This window comes from Podarcis vaucheri (assembly GCF_965113315.1).
Source record: "Podarcis vaucheri genome assembly, chromosome: 10".
NCBI classification, from domain to species: domain Eukaryota; kingdom Metazoa; phylum Chordata; class Lepidosauria; order Squamata; family Lacertidae; genus Podarcis; species Podarcis vaucheri.
This window is the reverse complement of record NC_138748.1, coordinates 40,138,337-40,159,899: the sequence shown is the minus strand read 5'-3', so window position 1 is coordinate 40,159,899 and position 21,563 is coordinate 40,138,337. Positions and strand designations below refer to the sequence as shown.

General features: G+C 39.6%; 2 protein-coding genes and 1 long non-coding RNA gene across 18 annotated transcripts in view; 1 reads left to right on the top strand and 2 right to left on the bottom strand.

Moving 5' to 3' along the window:
- On the bottom strand, positions 1 to 5,607 carry LOC309542185. The gene is made up of 3 exons (XR_014224130.1): positions 5,500 to 5,607; positions 2,968 to 3,072; positions 1 to 2,066 (listed from the first exon to the last, which is right to left on the bottom strand). It is a non-coding gene; the product is annotated as an uncharacterized lncRNA (long non-coding RNA).
- Positions 1 to 9,411, top strand: part of ANKS1B (ankyrin repeat and sterile alpha motif domain containing 1B) — a 366,454-nt gene extending 357,043 nt beyond the window's left edge. For 11 of the 16 annotated variants that reach the window (XM_082240767.1, XM_082240757.1, XM_082240766.1 and 8 more), the window contains 3 exons: positions 2,530 to 2,667; positions 5,533 to 5,700; positions 7,523 to 7,834. In XM_082240767.1, coding sequence (XP_082096893.1) covers positions 2,530 to 2,667; positions 5,533 to 5,700; positions 7,523 to 7,633 — 417 coding nt within the window. In that variant the 3' untranslated portion in view covers positions 7,634 to 7,834. Of the gene's footprint in view, positions 1 to 2,529; positions 2,668 to 5,532; positions 5,701 to 7,522 lie in introns of all 16 variants that reach the window. The other 5 variants (XM_082240765.1, XM_082240764.1, XM_082240763.1 and 2 more) reach the window with 2 other exon arrangements.
- A 5,617-nt stretch (positions 9,412 to 15,028) lies between these two features.
- The window catches only part of APAF1 (apoptotic peptidase activating factor 1), a 41,317-nt gene continuing 34,782 nt past the window's right edge, over positions 15,029 to 21,563 (bottom strand). Inside the window, exons 26-28 of the mRNA XM_082240773.1 lie at positions 19,691 to 19,816; positions 17,860 to 18,006; positions 15,029 to 17,518 (exon numbers count right to left, since the gene is read on the bottom strand). Of these exons, the coding sequence (XP_082096899.1) occupies positions 17,372 to 17,518; positions 17,860 to 18,006; positions 19,691 to 19,816 (420 nt within the window). The 3' untranslated portion in view covers positions 15,029 to 17,371. The remainder of the gene's footprint in view (positions 17,519 to 17,859; positions 18,007 to 19,690; positions 19,817 to 21,563) is intronic.

The window sequence follows — 21,563 nt, the reverse complement described above, 5'->3', positions numbered from 1 at the left end:
ATCATTTGGTTACTCATACATTTTATAATAAGATGTTCTTCCACATGTATGTCCACCCATTTTCAAAGTGCACATTAGTTCTTTTGGCCTTCCTGGACAACAGTTTACTTGCACAGGATAATGGTGGGATGACTCCTAGCATAAGTTCCTGTCCTTTTCCAACATTGTTTTCTCCGTCCCCATCTGGAAGCAACACGGCATTTAAACTCAGGCAAACAAAACACACAGGCTGTTCCCTTGCTTTTTAAAAAATATATTCGATAAATCAAGAAAATATAGGCACAGCTGAGATCACTTAGCAGTAAAATCCTGCACACGTTTATGCAAAAGTAAGTCCCATTATTTTCCATTGTTGTGTGTATAAGCTTGCGGCCTAAAAGCACAAAGTTAGCACTTGATGCACTAATTGTAGTAAAATGTAATATTGTTTCCCACTAGGTTGTTTGTACCCATTGAGTAGTTAACACAGTAGGTCTTGGGCAGTCACTGCATGCTTTTTCTGATGAGAGGACAGTCTGGTTGGTTTTTGTAAAATCTGAAAGTACCCTTATGGAAGAGTTCTAAATGTAGTATCTCTCCGCTACATTTCTATCAGGAGCACAGGGACTGCCTTAAAGTGGCAAAGCACCCTTCCCCCTCCTGCAAATGTGGGGAAGCTGCTCTACTTCTGCTGTAAGCAGGGGGGTGGCAGCGTTTCCCATCTGCATGCCACCCCCTGGCTGATTAAAGGAAAAGGAAAGGGCTTTAATGTCTGATGGGTAGTTTAAATTCTGCTGCCTATGCGGCATGATCTTGTTCCCAGCTGGAAACGGTGGCACAGCCAACATGGGATTAAACCCTATTCTCCCACCCATCAGCCAAAGTTACCAGTTACATCGGCTGCTGGGTAAGTGATGGCCTGGTGAGCCAAGATTGTCCTGAAGGCTGGAAATTCCCCACCTCTGCTGTAAATACATGCCATATTCACTTAAGAGAGTTCAAATTCCAGCACATGTTTCAGTGGACCAGAGCGGAGTTTGAAATGAACATTAAAAACTATAAAGTCCACAGAACTTTATAGAGCTTCTTCTTTTAACATAAGCATTCTTTCCAGTTCTAATTTGTTCTGAAAACTAATCTTGTGCTATCAACCATCAACAGCCTATGGCAATCTTTTTTTATTCTCATTCATAGGAAACCGAACCCCTGCTTTTTAGTATCACTGCAATCTATTCTGAAATTAAGAACAAGGAACTAAAATTAAGACGTATTATTGGTTTTACCCAAAGTAGTGTAAAATTAAATGAGTATTAAACTTACTGAGTCTAAAGATCTTTACATAATTATTGCTCATTAAGGCATAATCATTAATTTGATTGTGGTCCTTTATGTAGAAATAAGAGTTTTAAAAATGCTCCAACAATTTGAGATAAGAGGATTTAATAGTTTTGATTCTCTTCTAAAACACAAGCCCATAGATTCAAATAACCAGTTTTCAGTATACATTATTAAAATAGATTGCTAAATTAATATTTCAATGAGCTCTCTTGAGCGTTCATAGTTGCCTGAAAATATACTCTCTCAAAGGAAATTTGTCACAGGGAAAAACAGATTAAGGATGGCACATGAGCATGGCAGATTAACCATCATCCAAATTCAGAAGATAATTTATTCTAATTCCTAAGTATGTGATTAAAGATGAAACATATATGACCAAATCCCACAGCACCAGTTCACAAACAGGGTTTTGGATTGTGTGACAGTATTGCATCTGAAGTTCTTAGCTTAAACTAAACAAACTCATCCTGGTGGTTTTTATGTGAAATAACATTTGGAAAAGTTGAATGCAATGAAGGTATAAATATCATTTTGCTATACCAAGTGTTAATGTATCTGGACAGTACTCTTCATTTTGCTTGGCTCATTTAACTTCTTCACATCCCTGTTTCACTGAGCAGTGAGCCTTTGCTGGGTTCTGGTTGCCCTTCTGATTGCAGAGGAACAAGTCTGGATCCAAACCATTACAATGTTCTTGTTCTCTGCGTGGTTAGAGGTAGAATAACGACCACAATCTATTCTCAGAATCACTAGTACAGGTATATCCAAAGCCCTACTGGCCACGTGACAGCAGGACACAGCGGTGGGCATGCTTTTACTCTCCCTCTCTTTTTGAAGATTGGCATATGTATTTTTCCTCCCACTAGAAACAATTGGGAGGAAATATATTTATGCCAATTTTGTTTTGGGGAGGGAGGGGTGTTGGGAGAATGGGAAGGTTATGTAGTCTTCAGATCTATGTCGTCTTTCTATCTGCCCCTGATACACACTTTTTTTTTTACCTCTGCTGACAAAGGAAAGGCTGCCTAAGTGTATTATTTATTGAACTGTTATTAATGAGGCTTACTTGGGGGAAAGCAGGCTGCTATGGAACGTTACCCCCATCTCCCACTGCCCCAGATGTTCATACTCTCACTTTGCAGCTGAATGATTGAAGGGCTGTATGATGTTAATCAAATCCACTGAGTTGCCATTTCTTTTTCTTTCTTTTAGAATATTATTGCTGAACACGAGATTCGTAACATTTCTTGTGCTGCACAAGACCCTGAAGACCTCTCTACATTTGCTTATATCACAAAAGACTTGAAGACAAATCACCATTACTGCCATGTGTTCACAGCCTTTGATGTGGTTGGTCTATAAATATATTTCTACTTGGTCACATTTTAAAATCAAAACTATTTATAAATGCAATTTTGCTGAGACAGATGCAAATACTTTAGGCTGCAATCCTAGCCCCACATTGCTGGGAGTAAGCAGAGGGGGGCGAACCAAGCCTTATGAGGAGCAATTGAGGGAGTTGGGTATGTTTAGCCTGGAAAAGAGGATTCTTGCAGCATTACAGTGGGGGTGGACTAGATGACCCTCTGGGACCCTTCCAAATCTACAATTCTGTGAATCAATAAGTTCCATTGAATTTAAAAACCTTACCTCTAAGTAGGGATGCCGAGGATCACAGAAATAGAAGTATAACTAGCCAGATCATCAAATTCTCGGTTGCAGTTTATCTATGATGAAGACTGTTCAGGACCAACCCTGGTACAATATAAATTTTTTGCTCAGCTCTTCGGAAATAGGTGAACTCCACTTCAGGTGGGACTTTTTTTTGAGATATTCACTTTTAAAGTGTGGCAATACTTTTATTTACAAATTTTGTATGCTGCTTCATATCATTATCCTGTAGTAGCTTATTTCTAATTCAATAATAGAAAGCCATGATTAGATGGAGCTTCCCAGGGGATATAGGCAGGATGAATGATTACTGCCTATGACTACTGCTTCGCACACATACATGTGTCACACCTTTTCCTACTCATAAAGCAGTGCTTCTTAGACATCAGACTAGGGCCCACAAGTGAGTTTGGGGCCACTTTCAGATGGGCATCACTAGCACAGCCTGCCCAGTGCAAACTTGCTTGCTGGCCATGCCCTCTTCATTGGACCAATGCAGCATCAGCCACTCCGTGAATACTGCTTGAATAAATGAGCAAGAGCCAGAAAAATGAGGGTGGGGAGAAAGGTCGCTCTTCCTCTTCTGATGTAAAAGGGCCAGTGAAGGTGTTGAAGAAAATTAGAGACAGGTAACAGGTTAACATTTATTATCATTAATCAGCTGGTAATAGGAAGGGGTAAGTAAAGAAAACTATTATATGAGCAAAAATGAATGTGCAAGGACCAGGAAAGAGGGATGAAAGAAACTGGCAGGCTTTTTTGGTTGGGTGGAAATAAGGTACAAGTTGAGGGCAAAAGGAGAATGGCAGAAGAAATTACAGGAGATGGCTATAAAGACTTTAAGAGGCACGTAATGATGGGATAGGATAGATATACAAGTAAAACTCCTCTTTACAAAGATGAGTAACAATAACTCCAGAGCAGACCTGAGGAAAGCTTAGCTTTGAAACACCTTGTCATCAGGAGAACACTGTGGGAAAGAATTTAGCAATTTTGAAAGATGGATTAGATATCCTCTGATTATGCCAAACTGCTTTCATCTCACACTATTTTGGAACTGGCTGTTCCCTTGTACCACTTTTTAGTGGGGGTTGGTCTTGGTGTTTTTCAGCTCTCTTAAGTAGACAGAAAGGTTGAGAACCCCCAAGTTAAAGCAATCTTGAATAGTTTGTTATACTTTCAGGAATCTATGTTAAGTGATAGCACAATTTTGTTTTTTGGCTAGGAAAAGATACCTGGATTTAAATAAGGCAATATGATTTTATAGTAATACTCTTATACATTTCAATGCTCTAATAGGCTCTGAAAACAATGACAGAAACTCTTTATAAGGAATGAAAATTTGACTTTTGAAAATAAATTTATGTACAGCTGGTAAATGATAAAGCAGGGGTGGGGAATCTTTGGCCCAGCAGATGTTGTGGGATGCCAACTGCCATCAGCTTCAGATAGCTCTGCCAATTGTTAGGGATGATGGAGTCGGAATCCAACAACATCTGGAAGATAAGTGTTCAAGGTAACCTTTTCTCTATTTTTAATTTTAACAAAATAGTAATAGATAGGTATGCTGGAAACTTCTGTTTTATTAATTTAAATTTGTGCCATGAAACTTTAAAATATTATATATTCACATAACTGTAGTGCTTTTAGCTTTCATACTTAGAAAAATAATAATGTGTGCATTATAAAGCATTAGAGTTCTCTTGTTGAGTTATAGCTGGTAAGTAGGAATGAATGTATGCAGATAGTTAAATTGTATGGAGAGTGACTGTGAATTGGTTCCCCCACCCTCCAAAATACATTTTCTAATACAAATTGAGTAGAAGAGAAAAAAATTTCATAGGGCTTCTGTTATTAACGATCATCTGAACTGAAAATTAATGAATGTTTTGTCTGTGTTCTGAGGATACAAAAGGTACAGAAAATTAACCAAAGAAGCATCTATATAGCAGAACAGCTCCTTGCTATGGTCTTTTTACAGATGTGCTGAGAATGCTTGCTTTAATGCCTCAAGCCCATATATTCTTGGTCACAGGTCCACAATTTTCTTCCCCTTAAGAGTGAGGTGTTGTTCAAAAATGGGGCAAAGAGGCAGAAAAGAGCACGACAGGAGTAGAGAATCAATGGATGGGTATGAAGAAAGCAGCAATAAAGACGGGAAGGCACTCAGAACAATATTTTGTGTAACACCATAACCACATCTATTACATTAACATATGATTTTTAATTCTATGTTTATTGATTCTCTTATTTCTTATTGTAGTGAAATTTGAATTCTATATAATTTTAAAAAAAATACTTTAGGATCTAGCACACTGAATTACAATTGCTAAGCAGGCAGAAAAATCCATTAGGTGGTCTACCAAGACCTTTGGCTATTTTTCAAGTGGTCCAGGAGAAAATGTTTGGGAATCACACTTCTGCAGTATTCCAGAGTGTGAAAATTAAGCTCTGCCTGATATGTGACGATGTTATAATTTAGATTTCTAAAAGAAATGTGTTTAATCTAACCTGTTTTCATGCTGCTGTTTGTTGCTGTTCCAGAATTTAGCCTATGAAATAATTCTCACATTGGGACAGGCATTTGAAGTAGCCTACCAACTAGCACTTCAAGCTCGAAAAGGAGGTCATTCTTCAACCCTTCCTGAAAGCTTCGATAATAAACCTACAAAACCAATTCCAAAACCTCGTGTTAGCATTCGAAAATCTGTGGTGAGTAAAATATGTACAACCCATGAAAGAAGCCTGCTGGTGCTGGTGCTTAGGCTGAACTCATTTCCCCATTTCTGCAATGAAGGGTTCAGCAGATTGGGTCTTGGCTCTCTGCCCACAGGGCGAAGGCAGGCAGCAATGTTTGGGGACATAGGGCTCCCAGGATTCTCCACTAACACTCCTCTACTAGAAATATGCAGAGCTGCCACCTGGGCCTCCCCCAGCACCTTTACAGGACACTATTGCATAGATGCCTTCACTTCAATGGAAGCCACTCTCAGTTGCAAGGTCCTACTTCCTGAACACTGCAGCCTCTCTCCCACCTGAGATTGGGACATAGTAAAGCTATCCCAAACTGCTGACCTTTCTTTGCAGAAATTGGAAAAAGTACTTGAATCATACTTTTCCATTGCCAATGAAAGGTCAGCTGGGCCCACCCTTAAGACCGGCTGCAGTACATCTGCTCTTCACTTCACTTTTTCTTTATTCTATATATGTCTGGGATGTAGGATTGAGTTTTTCTTTCTATAAGTCCTGATCTGTCTTGAGCTTGGTGAGTTCACAAACTGAATCCTGGGAGCCCTAGGCCCTAAATGTTGCTGCCTGCCTCTGACCTGTGGGCAGAGAGCCAAGACCCAATCTGCTGACCTTTCATTGGGAATGGAAAACTACAATTCAGGTAGGTACAATCATACTTTCTCTTTATAATCAGCATGCTAGGGGCATGAGCAGTATTCCATTCGCTCATCTTTCTAAAGGCAGCTGTAGAAATTCAGTATAGTTACTAGCTCTTGGGCACACAAAATTCATTATGCAAAACAGTACTGGAGGGATTCCTAGGCATGCTAAGGAAGCCACCTGTAATTAAACATCAATTTCACTTATGTATCTGTGGTTCAGTTTTTCCTCTGTGGCCCATTCTCTGCTTAATAGCAACACTAATACTGTAGATCAAACATAGCTTCTTGTGATCTTCTTTACTTTATATTTACATTATAAAGGCAATACTTTTCTAGAAGCTCTTACCAGCAGTTCTCACCTTCAACAACCAGACCAGAACATAATCAGGTAGTTGTCCAGAGACAGACAGCTTTTTAAAGAAAATGTAAATATGTATTGGACAGAAAAGGCAAAAGCTAGTTGGCATTATCATATGCTAATAAATCCATCAATTCTTAACACTGTTAAACAACTTAGGTAGGTTAGTATACAATTTCTATGTGCACCTCTAGCCAAATGAAGAATTGCATAAACAAATGAGTGCTGTGTACTCAGTTTCTCCTCCAAGTTGTCCAGGATGTGCATGGTTAGCGGTTAGGAAAATCAGTGACAATGTAGATTAGCTGGGTAGGACTAAACCCAGCCAAACAGCCAATTGGTGTGTTTGCTGATTGTTTTACAAGCTTGCACACACACATACTTGGAGCAGCGTTATTAGCAAGAGAGAGAGAGAAATGCAATTTTGGCAACCTGATCTTCAAGGCAAGTTGTTGAGCATGAGTTCCTTGTGTTACTGAGAACAAAACAGCATACATACAGTTGATAAAATTATAGTTATATACCTATAACTTCAGATTTTATGTAGATACATCTCTTGTTGCACTGGACTCATTCTGTGAGAGCAGTGAAACTAATGAATCAATATCCTCTTGGATTATCATGATAAAATAGAATATAGACTGTAGCCTCAGGAAAGCAATCCATGGTGCATGCCGTGTGGATAATGATGTGCTACTGTGTGACCCAGTTTGAGCACTGTTTTAATGCTCAGCAATTAGAGTAGATAAAGCATCATTGTGTTTCTTTTGTATTTGTTTCAAAGCAGATAGATCCCACTGAACAAAAGACTCTTGCCAACCTACCATGGATTGTAGAACCAGGACAAGAAGCTAAAAGAGGAATTAATACCAAGTATGAAACCACAATTTTCTGATAGTGAACTGTCCTCTTGTTTCTTGTTGTGCCTTGCACTCAAAGCAGTCATAGCACAGCCTTTCCTTGACGGCAACTCTTCAGTCTAGTAGAGGGGAAGACTGCACTATATGAGTGGCCTTGAAACTAGCAAAAACATACAAACAAAAACAAAAGGCTGCTGGTCATTTCTGGTGATTGTTCTTCCTGCAGCACTGATAGAAGAATGACATGGGATGAAGACTTTTCAATTACAGCCCACAAGAGGAGTGGGAGATTGTTTCACGCACGCTCTTCTCTTAGGACTTTGCCACAGTGCTTTCTTTTGATTTCATATTTTAACGTTCTACTTTCACAAAGGTCTCTAACGGTAATGCTGCTTAGTAATACAACGTTCAGTTGTGGTTGGGTTTTTATTTTCACACATGGCAGTTTTTAAATTGAAACAAACCCAGATTAGTTAATAAAATATTTGAGATATGTTTGTGAAAACATGGGGATCTATATAAGTTAATTCTACTGTTTAATATGCTTTTCAAAATTAGTAATGGCAAGACATTAGCTTCCTTGACTTCTGTATTTGCTGGTCTATGTATTCTTCATGCCATTTAATCCTCTAGAGAAATGAGGTTATATATGTCAGTGTGAAACAGAATCAGAGTTTTATTAATGGCTTAAAAAAAAGAGGAATTAATAATGCATGAAAATGCACCTTGTATTAAATATTTTTGTGGGAGAGAAGAAAACTATAAGAGCAAGTATGATATTTATGATAAAGGAGGTCATTAATTATGAAGAGAGTCTGGCTTTATTTTAAAGTTAAATAAACTGCTACTGTACTATCTAACAGTAGTAACAGTGGGGCCATCAGTATGCTGGATGCTTCACTTCATGGGGTAAAACGGAAGCTGCCCAGCAATTGCACTACAGGCACATGCAACTATACACAGTTTTTCAAGTTATTATAGCCATGAGTTTCGGTTTTTAAAAATCTGAAAGATGGTTTTAAACAAAACTAGGAATTTTATCAAATTTTCTGTCTCAGAAAGCTGGTTTTAATGAAAAAGTTCAACTCAAAAGGTTTTTTCCTAAATGAAGTAAACCATTCCAAAGTAATAATTCTTTCCACAAATCAGTTGAGCATTGGCTTGACAGTTGACTTAATGAAATTTGCTTACCATTTTCTTTGAAGTATTTTAATTTTTTAATGTCTTTGTGGAGTATTTGTATAATAACATTATGTATTTCAGTGAAACTGAATGAATTATATCAATCATAGGCAAAAAATGACATTTTAATGTATGTTCTATCCAGTCAAATTGTGAATCATTTTGAACTTCATTATAGAGATATTGATGAATAGTGTGGTTGACTTAAATGTTTTTTATTATTCTTTCATATTTAACTGAAAGGTTTCAGTTACATTCAACAACTGAATTTTTAACAAAATTGATAATTGAACTTGATTTAAAATTCAAAATTGTATATGGTTTAGTTGAACCTAATCATAGTGCTGAATGACAAAAAACCTTTTAATACAGTATTCAATTTACTTGAACCAATCAGCTCCTTGTACATATTATGCCTATTCATTGTTGATATGTATGTAGTAGGCTGACAGTAAACACTGAAAAATATAGTACCAAAAGGAATATTGTATAGGAGAAAAGTAAATAGTAGCCTCACTGCAACAAATACTTCTATGTAAATATGCTTGGGCTTCCAGTTATAAATTTTGTAATTTTTGTCATTATTTATATCCTATAAAAGCACACAAAATAAATTGAAGTTGTACAGTCAGCATTAGTTTCTGGAAAATTTAGTATTGATAATATTGAACATTAAGCTGCTGTTAAGTGATGGATCAGTCTTAAGTGTCAAAGAGACAATGGTATGATCCTATGAACCACTTCACTTACTCAACAGCTTTCAATATCTCACAAGAGACTAGTGTGGCAAAAAGGGAACTCCTCCATGCTTCAGGCCAATGCTAGAACTTGGTGGATGTGTGGTGTCTCTGTGCTACAGAACACAAACTTCAAATCTAACCTAACTGCCAACTTATCTCTAATAGCCCCTTCAGCCTCCCCAGCAAGATCTTGACCTTACCTCACATCAGCATTCCTGACATCCTCCATATAATGACTATTACTCTTCTTCTGGGGTATGCTTAGCTCTCACACTAGTTTTTCCTTTCTGACCTTTTTGTTATCTCTTAGCTAATACTTCTATATAGAACTCAGCCACCAAAATAATTTGCTCTCATGTCACTCAGAATATGCAGTACCTTCAGTCCCTACACTGGCTGCAACATAAATTTCTTGTTCTTGCCTTTGAAGTTCTCAGTATACTTTCCCCACCTTCTTTCTCTTCCCTCACCTCCTAATATAGCTCTGCCTATGACATTTCGTTCAGTTCATCCACCCTAAGCTATCTAAAAAGCTATCTAAAGAATATCTAATATTCTGCCATATCTCTCTACTGGGAGTACCTCTCATGCCACCTGTAAGATACTTGGGTCTCATTCTTCAAACAGCCCCTTCAAACCCCACCTTCAAAGTTTACTCTGAAAATATTGAAAGTAAGAAAACCAAACATTACCTCAACATGGTCTTCAGGTACGTGGCAGCAGAGTCCTCTAAAAGAAAGGGTAGCAATGGTGGGGGGACGAGAACCAAGTTTCCAAGAGAAAAAGCTTGTGATCCAAATGGTAGCTGCCAAAAACTCTCTCTCTCTGCCCTTGCTGCTATAGTTGACTTAGGGAAACAAAAGCAAAAGTCATGAAGGAAGGCAAAAAGCATTTTCTGAGTCCAGTGACACAAATGAGGCACCAGAGCTGAAAATATCACAAAATATAATACTTCACTCCTCCTTCCTAGAAACCATAAAGCTTATTTGCACATATTTACACACAAGAAATTGTACAAGAAATGGGTGAAAATTTGAAATTTGGATTTGTTCATTTCTTCATTCAGGTATCTTTTGGGAACAAATAAAAGAAATGCTTTTTAAAAAGAGGAATAATTGGTGAAGCTGGCACAAGAGGACCTGAAACAGATGCATCTAATTCACCCATAATACGGCTTATGCCCCCAAAAGTGCTTTTGTTCTCAAGAGTAGCAGTCAATGGTGTCTTTTTTCTTCAAAAAATTAATTTCAATTTAGAAAGTTTGCAATGAACTCACCCCACATTCTGGCAGAGGAAAGGCATTATATATTGAGCTTTTAGTTCAGGCTTCCTCAAACTCGGCCTTCCAGATGTTTTTGGCATACAACTCCCATGATCCCTAGCTAGCAGGACCAGTGGTAAGGGATGATGGGAATTGTAGTCGTAAAACATCTGAAGAGCCGAGTTTGAGGAAGCCTGTTTTAGTTAGATCTGAGGGCTTCAAACCCTACAACAAGCATTCACTTGAAAGGGCTAAAAATTATTGGCTATCCACCAGATACAAAATGGCAGTGCAGAACTTAGAATCTGTCACAAAGTGATGGCAAATGAAGGCCAAGTGAACATAATCAGCTGGCAGTTAGGGATACTTTCTACAAAGAAAATCCCTTTTATATTCGTCTCCCTGCTATAGGGCCACATACATCTCAGAGTACTTTTTATTCACTTCCTTTCATTTCTAAAATAAACTGAAAAGCATATCATAAATTCTCTCATCCATCCCCCGGGCTGCTGTTACATTCACTTCTTCCTCTTATAATGGCTTAATTTCCTGAAATTAAAATAAATTCCGGCCAAAAAACAACAACCGATTATCTCTTTTTATATTCCTTCAGTGCACCCTTTGGTGCTTTCCCCTCAGAGAAGAGAGGATTTATTTCCTTCCCCTAGCCCCAAAGTCTCCAATTCTCAGTCACATTCACATACTTCCACCTTTGTTTCTTTAGCCCTGCATGGTGAGAAGCACACACCTCAGATAGTTCTGAGGTGGAGACACCAGCTACCATCTTGGATTTGGGGCAGGAGAGACTACCTGACTTGGAAGGAGGACTGAAGTAAGGGGTAAGAGTTTGAGCATGTGTGGTGCTGGGGAGATGCGGAGGCACCACAGCAACTCTGGCTGCTGCTTCTTTTTCTCTTCCCTCTGTTCCCCACCCCCCTTTTGCCCCTCTCCCTCCCCCAGTTGGTTTGCCCATCTACCTGCTGTCAGTTTTCTCTCCTGCAACCTTGCATGCTATAGCTTGACTTTCTTAACTCACATTCTCACACATGCCTATGCACTGAGCTTGCAGGGAGCTAATGCTGGGGCAGTTGGGAGCATGGTAAGCGAGGAAGGAGGCACGGGGGTGGCTGCATTTCTGAGGCCTGTTGGCTATCCCTGGCCCACAGTTTGAGAAAACCTCTTTGAGGCAGTTCTCATAGAAAAAGAAAAGCACACAAAAAACCAGTTAAGCTCATGGAAGGCATAGCTATTGTATATCATTACTTGCCAATCAATAAATTCCCAAGACAAATGACAGTCTCCACATCAGGTTGTGAAGAAGTTAATTCCCCCATCAACAATCACATTCTTTTTGATTTCCACAATCCAATCAGTTTGACAGCAGCCACTTCCCAACAGCAATTTAAGGTACTGCAATACTCAGTAATATTTACATTGTTATGTCAAAGGTTTGAAAACAGCATTGCTTCTAGTGGCCAGTTTGCAAGCATGACATGCCTAAAATGTGCAATGCTACAGAAACAGTTTTGCTTAGCTTCTGAAATGAAAGAGAAAACACTCCAGCTCATATTGAAGAGTTTTAAATTTAAGATATTTGATATCCTAACGAACAGAAAACCCAAAGAAGTGTTATGTCTGTGTATAGCACATCCAAATCACAATGCTTTTCAAAATCTCAAGGGCTCTACTATAATGGAAATTAAAAATAATTGAGACTTACCTGAACACGCATGGTAGTTTTTCATTTAGCAAAGCTGGGAACACCATCTAAAAATAATCTGAGTTTTCTAAATTAAGAACTGCTGTATTTCTCTTTACTTCTGCTCTCAGCCTACCTGGGAACTGTGTTTTTCATTTAAGGTTGGGTACAATTCCGGGTTACAAGCTAAACTCAGAAAGAGGAACAGTCATTGTTTTTTAATCCTGAAATCCTAGGTGTGTCATCTGATAATTGTAGCTATTACAGTCATACCTCAGATTAAGTACCGTATTTTTTGCCCCATAGGGTGCACCGGCCCATAGGTAAAGGTAAAGGTACCCCTGCCCGTACGGGTCAGTCTTGCCAGACTCTAGAGTTGTGTGCTCATCTCACTCTATAGGCCGGGAGCCAGCGCTGTCCGCAGACACTTCCGGGTCACGTGGCCAGCGTGACAAGCTGCATCTGGCGAGCCAGCGCAGCACACGGAACGCCGTTTACCTTCCCGCTGGTAAGCGGTCCCTATTTATCTACTTGCACCCGGGGGTGCTTTCGAACTGCTAGGTTGGCAGGTGCTGGGACCGAACGACCTAGTTTTTTTGGGGAGAAGTAAAGGGGAAAATTTTTTTCCTACCCCCAGGCGTGGGGCTGGGGCGGGGAAAGCCCGAGCTTCCCCCGACCCCAGCCCCCAGAACAAGCAGCTCTCCACAAGCCGTGGGAGCCCAGCGCGAAGTGGGATGCAGAGGAAGACCCTTCTGTTCCTCCTCCAGCTTTGCAGGACAAGCGCATGGCTGAAGGGTCGCTGCACAGTTCTCCCTCTCTGCACAGCGCCTTTCCTTCGCAGGAGAGGTGCTGCGCAGAGAGGGAGAACTGCGCAGCGCCCTTCAAGCGAAGCTGGAGAAGGACAGGCTTCGCAGGACAGGTGCCTCACTGCGAAGCTGGAGGAGGAATAGAAGGAGACCCTTCTGTTCCTCCTCCAGCTTCCAGGCAGGCGTGTGGCTGAAGGGGCGCTGTGCAGTTCTCCCTCTCTGCGCAACACCTCTCCTGTGAAGGAGAGGCGCTGCGCGGAGAGGGAGAATGCGCAGTTCCCTTCAACCGAAGCTGGAGGAGGGACAGAAGAAGACCCTCCTCCGGCTTCGCAGGACAGGCACGTGGCTGAAGGAGGACAGGCGGGCGCAGTTCTCCCACCTCTCGCAGAAGCCGCACGCTTTTTAAAGGGGCTGTGCAGCTTCTACTGGCTTTTCTAGGAGGTGGGGGATTCTCCCACCTCCCGCAGAAGCCCCGTGCTCTTTAAAGGGTGTGTGGCTCCTGTGGGCTTTTCTACGAGGTGGGAGAAGGGACTGATGCGGCCAGTCAGTCCCTTCTCCCTCCTGGGGAAAAGCTCGCAAGAGCCGCATGGAGCTTGTGTGTGGCTCTTGGGGGCTTTTCCTGCCTGCCTCCCCCCTGCATTTGCCCCATAGGATGCATGCACATTTCCCCTTCATTTTGCTTCCTGTGGGCGTGAGTTCCATAGTTTAACTATGTGTACTTCATTTATCTGCAATACATGATTTTATGAGAAAAGAGATGAAACTATAGTTACTTACCAGGACTGCCTTGCCATGGTGGCCTTTTAATTAAGGAGACACAAATACCAAAGAGGCTGTGAGAAAGAAACTGTTAAACAATGCCTATGCCCAGCCCAAGCAAGCCATTCACAGTAGCACAGCAGAGGGGTTTCTGATGTCCCATGATAGTATCAGAAAGCAGCCACTAGATGCCATAACACTGTTTCACTACTTTGCCCACACTGGTGGCTGAGCTTGTCACTAAGCAACGGAGAAAGGGAATTCAGATATAATTAGAAGATCAAGCTTTCAAAGCAACAAATTTCTCCACCAGACAACTTCCCTTATGCTCACAAGGACATAACTTACCATTTTTAATACAGTGAGACACAATGACACTTTGAACTGAGCCAACTGTGAGTCATGGTTTTGTCCTCTACAGATGAATCATGAAAAACACTCCTTCACCTGCAATTCTGCCTTTCTTTGGTTTGTATTATCCCAGATCACCTTTGCATCCAAACTGGCAAACTCTGGTTTGAACTTGCACAGCAGACCAGGACTGCAAACCAGATTGGATACTGGTTTGAATTGCAAGCACAAGTAAAAGTTTACCAGTTTGTATGTAAGGGCACACTAGGAATACAGAAACCAGGGATGGATAGAGGGGGTTGCAACATACAAATGAAGTGACCATTTTATACTGATTTACAGAGTTTCACAAATAATCTTCCTACAGCTGACTCCACTTGCAAAGGTACTGAGCTTTGGCACAGAGAAAACATCTTTCCACAAAAGACAAGCTCTAGATGCTTGTATTATTCTTCCAACACAATCTATGACTCTTTACTTGGAAGTAAGTCTTGCTAAGTTCTAATGGGGCTTACTTCTATGCACCCTTGTATTCTATATGAGAAAAGAAAATTATCATATGGAGAAGACTTTGAACTTTGGAGAAAAGGAAGAAAATGTATGGAGTAAGATAGAAAAAATACACCACATCCTGCAATATATTAAAATATTTATTGCTTTCAAATGCACAAACTTGTTTAATTAAAACCCGGCAACTTTGCTAATGCAAAGTTTTAGAAACATTAAAAAAATCAGCAGTCAGCAAATTCAGCAATTTCCTTTGATGCACAGATATATTCCAATTAACACCAATACAGTACAGTATAGCTAAAAGCAAAAGTTGAGCTGCTCTTAGTACTCCGATTATCTCTTGTAATGCCAGATAAACCGGAAACAATTCCTTTCTCCTAATGTAATAGACCAATGAGCCTCATTTTAATTATCTAGCTTTATCTTAAGTTCCAATAGATAACGCCAGCGGAAAATTTAGACAATCTCATTTGATGAATGTTACCTTAAAATATTGTCCACAAGCTACTAAAATCTAAATTAAACCTTTTTAAAAACCCAACTAAATCCTTGTTTCTTCAACATCCTTCATTGAATCTTAACGAGCCTCCATAACACAAATAATTCTCTCCAGCTCCTGCATAGCCATTCAGTGGAACACTGTGTCAAAGAGTAAGGGTTTCCTTTACATCCCTTTGAATTGTGTTCTTTTCTTAATGGGAAGACTTCCTAGCAAGGGATGCACAGGTGAGAATAGGGTCACAATTCACTGACGCTAGCCCAAAGGATCACATTTCCAGATACAGCATTGAGGGTACTGCTAATTAAAACACAACATTTTTTTAAAAAAAAAAGCAGAAAGGCAATAATTAAATTTAACCTGAACCATAAACACAAGAAGTACTGAAATGGAGATAGCAAAAACTTTGAAACAAGTGTAACTAATTGGTTGCTAAAATTATTAGAGATTGCTTATGCATTGGAAATAATTTCTATTCCTAACCTGCTCATAAACTCCTTAGACGTTAATGGTGAAAATCCTAGATTTGTGGTGTGTACTCACAGTCGGTGACGCCAACATGGGAAAGAGCCACATTGCAGACTCCTCCCTTTTGGTCTGGAGTCCTGACATCACTGGACTGGCTCCCATTCCATTAAGATGATGACGGGAGGAGTCCCAAGTATGACTAGAATTTGACCCGAAGGGGGACAATATATTTCGGTTAAAGATTATATTCAACATGAATTATTTTATGTTGTCCTTTCAACTAAATATCTGCTGACACAAGAGTGAAGAAATGCAGTTGAGAAAGATCTGAGATATGCTATCTTAAAATAAAAAATAAAGCTACATTATGATTTTGCAATCAGAAAACTTCATTTGAAATAATACTATCTACTTTAGTAGATCTAACACAGACATTTTGGTTTTATCCAAAAACAAACAGATAAGCCAGCTTCCAATAACTTCAGGGAAAGTTTACCTTCAGAAAATTGCACCTGCTTTATTCTTAGGGCATATGGAGACAGAGTTCTGCGCCTTTACCACACTGGCCCAGTTTGCACAAACAATGGCTCAAATGTGAAAGTATGTGATACTCACAGAGAAAATTACAGCTGCTTTGTTGCAGCACTACGCAGAACTAAGCCACTGTTTGACTTAGTGTTATGTCTGAGCCAGTGTTCATGGGTTGTCTCATCCAGACAACTATACTCACATTTTGATGTAATGCCAAGTCAAACCATGGTTTGGCTTACCTGTGTGGACCATGGCAGCAGCAGAGTCACAATTTTTCCTGCGAATACTCAAACACTTGTAAATTCAATTGGCCATGGTTTGGCCTAGATTTATGTGCAAACCAAGGTTATGTTTGAGAAGCATGAATCTGCTACTCCTAAAAACATAATAGTACCATTTGGAGTTTAATTTTCTCCTACTGGAATTTTTAGTCACATTGTGTATCATGGGTCTTAAAATTCTTTTTAAATATTAAAGTGGTTTTTTAAAGAACATCCACACCCCTACTTTTGTCTCAAGACAAAATTGCATTAGTAAAACAGAAGTTTATTTTATGAAAATGTACTTATGACTTAGAAACATTTGCCACTAGATCAGTGAAAATATTTCAGTTATCATAGGGCTGGTAATTCACCTTCCAATTAGCATTAGTATACTACTTAGTATACATATTGGGTCAGGGCAACTTTAGTCCTCAATAATTAGTCCCATTGATTTCAGGGGGACTAAAGTTTGGCTAAAGCTTAATCTGGATGTAACTAACCATGGGAAAAGCCACGTATAAAATGCATATCATCCTGCTGATCAAAACACAACATATAAAATGTATGCTGATTTAGGAACGTTTACAAATTTACCATACAGGTAATTTATGCCAGAGTAAAAATGACTTCACAGTTTAAAGAAAGTTTTTGGGGAATATGCTTCCGGCTCAAAACACTGCAGTTACAATCAGTTTTAAACAGATTTATTTCATAATCTGTAGCACGTAAAGAATGCCAAGATTATCAACAGTCACACATACTTTGAAATCTGGAGAAACGTGTAATGATTTAAGGTTTGTTCCATTTGTATAGAATGTTTGTAGGAGTTGCCCAGTAGCTACATTCCACCACTAGGAGGAAGAGAAAACAAGTTTTCAATTAGGAAGCAATAAATCTGAATGTAGCATGTTACAGATATGATACCAATAACTTGGGAGTCACACTATAGATCTACACATTAAGTGTACACTATTAATTTCTCAGATGTCAGTTTCAGAAAAGAATGGTTGAGGACAACTGACTGATACAACATTTTAACATCTTTAAACCTTTGGGATATATTTCCTATTTGCAACAAAATACTAATGAAATCCTGACAATTTACTATGTATTTAGAGTTATTTAACATTTTCACATTTGTTAATAAATTGCAAAATAATTCTCCTTTTGTACCCATTATTGTTGAACTTACCTGAATGCATCCCCCAGAAGAAACAAGTATCTGAGTATCAGGGGAAAAGTGAAGGTCTGTTACCCAGCCTCCGTAGGCTGATTCTCCCTCGCTTTTTGAAGCCTGGGAATAGAGGTGAAGCAGTTCTCCTCTCAAGACATTCCAAACCTGAGACACAAGCAGTACAAAAACAGACAAAAACAGGATAAGGTTGCAGTGTAACTGTAGATATGTTCATAGTCCCTTAAAATCATAAAATAGTATAATTATCTAGTCCAATCCAGTAAGAGCTGTTCGACAGTGGAATTTGCTGCCAAGGAGTGTGGTGGAGTCTCCTTCTTTGGAGGTCTTTAAGCAGAGGCTTGACAACCATATGTCAGGAGTGCTCTGATGGTGTTTCCTGCTTGGCAGGGGGTTGGACTTGATGGATGACTTTACCCACCTGTCAATCATATAACATCACATGTCAAAATCACTTGTGCCCCCTTTTTAAATCCGCCAGTCTCAGAAGCTTAAAAGGGGATTGTGGGAAAACCCCCAAAAAGCCCTTTAAGTCCCTAATCTTGGAGCCTTAAAAGGGGGAGATGGAACTCACAAAATCTTTTGCAAGTCTCCCAGTGCTTCCCTTTTAAGCCTCTGAAATTGGAGGAGGCGGCAAGAGGCTTACAAATGGCTTTAAGGAAGCCCCCATGCTCCTGTTTGATCCTCAGGTGCTGTCTCCATGAGCTGCTTCAAAGGGTGCTTTGGCACAGAGCTTTCATCCCAATTTAGCTGATGGTTTTATAATATGAAAACTACTAATTAAAAAATCCTGCTGCCTTTGCTGTGCAATCTTGTTTTTGGCTGGGAAAAGAATTGCATAGCTAATGCAGGATTAAACCATATCTGCTTATGAGCACAGTTTGAGGGAAATGGCCTCAAGGGTCAAACGGGATCCCATGGCAGGCCAAGACCGGCCACAGGCCAGAGATTCCCCACCCCTGCCACAGATGTTTCTGACATATCTGTCAACCCTGTTCTCTGAAACATCCTCAACTTAACAAACATTTCTGAGCCATGCTATATGTACTTTTCTGCCATTTAAACTCATTACCTCATGTGCTAGCCTTCATAAAATTATAGATTTAAAGAACTGTTTAAGAAGTCTCGCACAATTCACTTGTGCATGAAAAGTATGAAAATTGTAAATAAAGGCTACCACCTTTTTTCCACACCATCTAAGAAGTAATGACTAATTTTAGAGTGTCACATACTTCTTTGCACTGTCAGCCCTAATCCTCTACAAGTTTGGGGCAACACTGAAGCCCCAGTGGCACAATGGGCGTTCAAAGGGACCACTCCATACTGCATTCTCTATGTGCTTTCATTAGGTTTGGAGAGACAAATCACATGTTAGAAATGAATGGCTGCATGGGACAGAAGGGAAAGATTAATCAATGCAGAAAGACATAAAAATGTATGCAATTATCAAGATGCAACACATATTAACAACAAAACAGAGGAGGAAAGTAAGTCCCACATTTATATGTAAATATGTTTATGATCTATAATGAAAAATTGCCTTCCTTTCCCCAATACCCTTTAATCCTACTTTCCTTTGGATTTAATGCAGCCTTTCCATTTCCAATCATCTTTTTGTTATCAGAACTGCACCTGACATCCTTCTCCAACTCTGTTAATATTCTTGTTGCATAAAACCTGTACGTGGTCATCCAAACCAGCTCTTACACTACCAAAGAGCCACCACCTAATTTGTGAGTAACCCATGTGTCCACTTAACTAGTGGATAACTGCTGCAATAACTTTTTATGGTAAATTTTTAAATAAATCAATTAAAAACAAAATGGAGTACCCGTATTTCCCCATTGTCATCTCCTGTGGCCAACAATTCATTGTCAAGGGAGAAGGCACAGCACCTCACACAGCCATCGTGACCATTCAGCTTATGAAGAACCGATGAACTTTCAAAACTCCATACCTAAAGATTTAAAACATGAAACACGTTGTTAAATTATATCCCAGTATTTTTAGGTTCATTTTGAGCTTCCTAACTGTAAAAGATATTTGGACTTCGATGACTCAGATATGAAAATTGGTTAAGGTACTCCCACAATAGAAAGCAAGCTAAACTTTTCTACACAGATGGTTTAGGACAGAGCAAAGTGCAGAAGGTATATAAAGGGACAACCAAAATGAGAAGTTAGGTGGTGCACCCTACAAATGAAAGTTGACGTGTTTTAGGTTTTTGTTTCATTTTATATTAAACAAGACAGCTAAGGGAGAACACAGGGGTTTCTAAGTATGCCTGGCGCTGAGAAAGTGGACAAAACCTTTTCTCTCCCTCATCAACCAGTAAAATTATTGGAAGCAGATTCAGGACAGACAAAGGAAAGTACTTCTTCATGCATCACGTAATTAATGGAACTCAATGCAAGAAGATGTGGAGATGGCCATGAGCTTGTTTAAAAACATGAGATGGTTTTAAAAGAAGACGAATGCACAGAAGTCAGATCTACAAAGGCTATGATTGCCATGGAGGCTACACAGAAATTCCGAGGCAGTAGGCTATTGAATCTCAACTACTGGGGAGCAACAGCAGGAGAGGACTATTGCCTTCAGCCCTGCCTCTGGGCTAGGAGGCATATGGTCTGCCACTGAGTGAAGCAGCTTACAAGACTAGAAGGACCTTTTCTCTGCTCCAGTGAGGCTCTCCATATTACTGATCTTTTGACTGAGGATCTCCTAGGTAAACTTGTAAATATTTCTTGGAAAGTAGCTTTCCTACACTGCCCTGCACAAGAGAACTGTCCAGGGAGCTGCATCTAAATCCTTAATTTAGATGATTTATTTCTGAAATGGGAGAAACAGAATTGTAGTAAGCCCCTGTAATATACCATACCTGGCTAACTGTATTCAACTGAAGTTAAAAGAAGAGAAAGCTGACGTGTATTTGCAATTTGCAATTGTTTGTACTTCATATTTCCCTTGCCATTGTTAGAAACTACTTGTTTCAGAATAATAATGACAATTTAAATTACAAAAGCCCAATACTGCTTTGGCCAAGCTCCTAAAAAGATAGTTGCAAGGAGACATTTTGGCCTTACGCTTGGAGGACAGGTTTTATCAGTCCAAGATTTACTCCTACTTGATGTTTCTCCCATTTACCTGGTAATCTGGAACAGGTTCATAATTTATGTGGTAAAGGTAACCAAAAAAAGAGAAGTAGCAAGACTGAAAGTGGAAAATCTTCTCTGAGCCACTTAAAATAGAATGGAATGGGTTAGGGTATAAATAACTATGGAATCAAAGGATCAGTGACAGGAAGTGATTTGAATCAAATACATGTTTGACAGTGCACACAAGATACAGGGGCTCATTCCCTCTAAAGGCATTTGTGTGCATGTCATCCCTACTCCCGTGAACGTGTGCATTCCATCAAATCCATTTCCAAAGAGGCTGGATGAGGATGCAAGGTATGTATGGAGGCCTCAAATTCCTTGTAACAACCTGGCACAGTGTTCAACAATATGTCATTTCACAGAGGGAAAGAAGAGGATGGAAAGAGGGGGGAAAGAGTTCTGTCATGCCCTTAGGTGCTGCATCTGGAGTGGATAGGATTATGTCCATTGGATCTCATTGTATTTAGAAGAGGGGCCAGGACTAAGCTCATAGGTCATGATTAAGTTAAGAGTTGGCAACTTTTAAGATCTTTCCGATTATCAGCA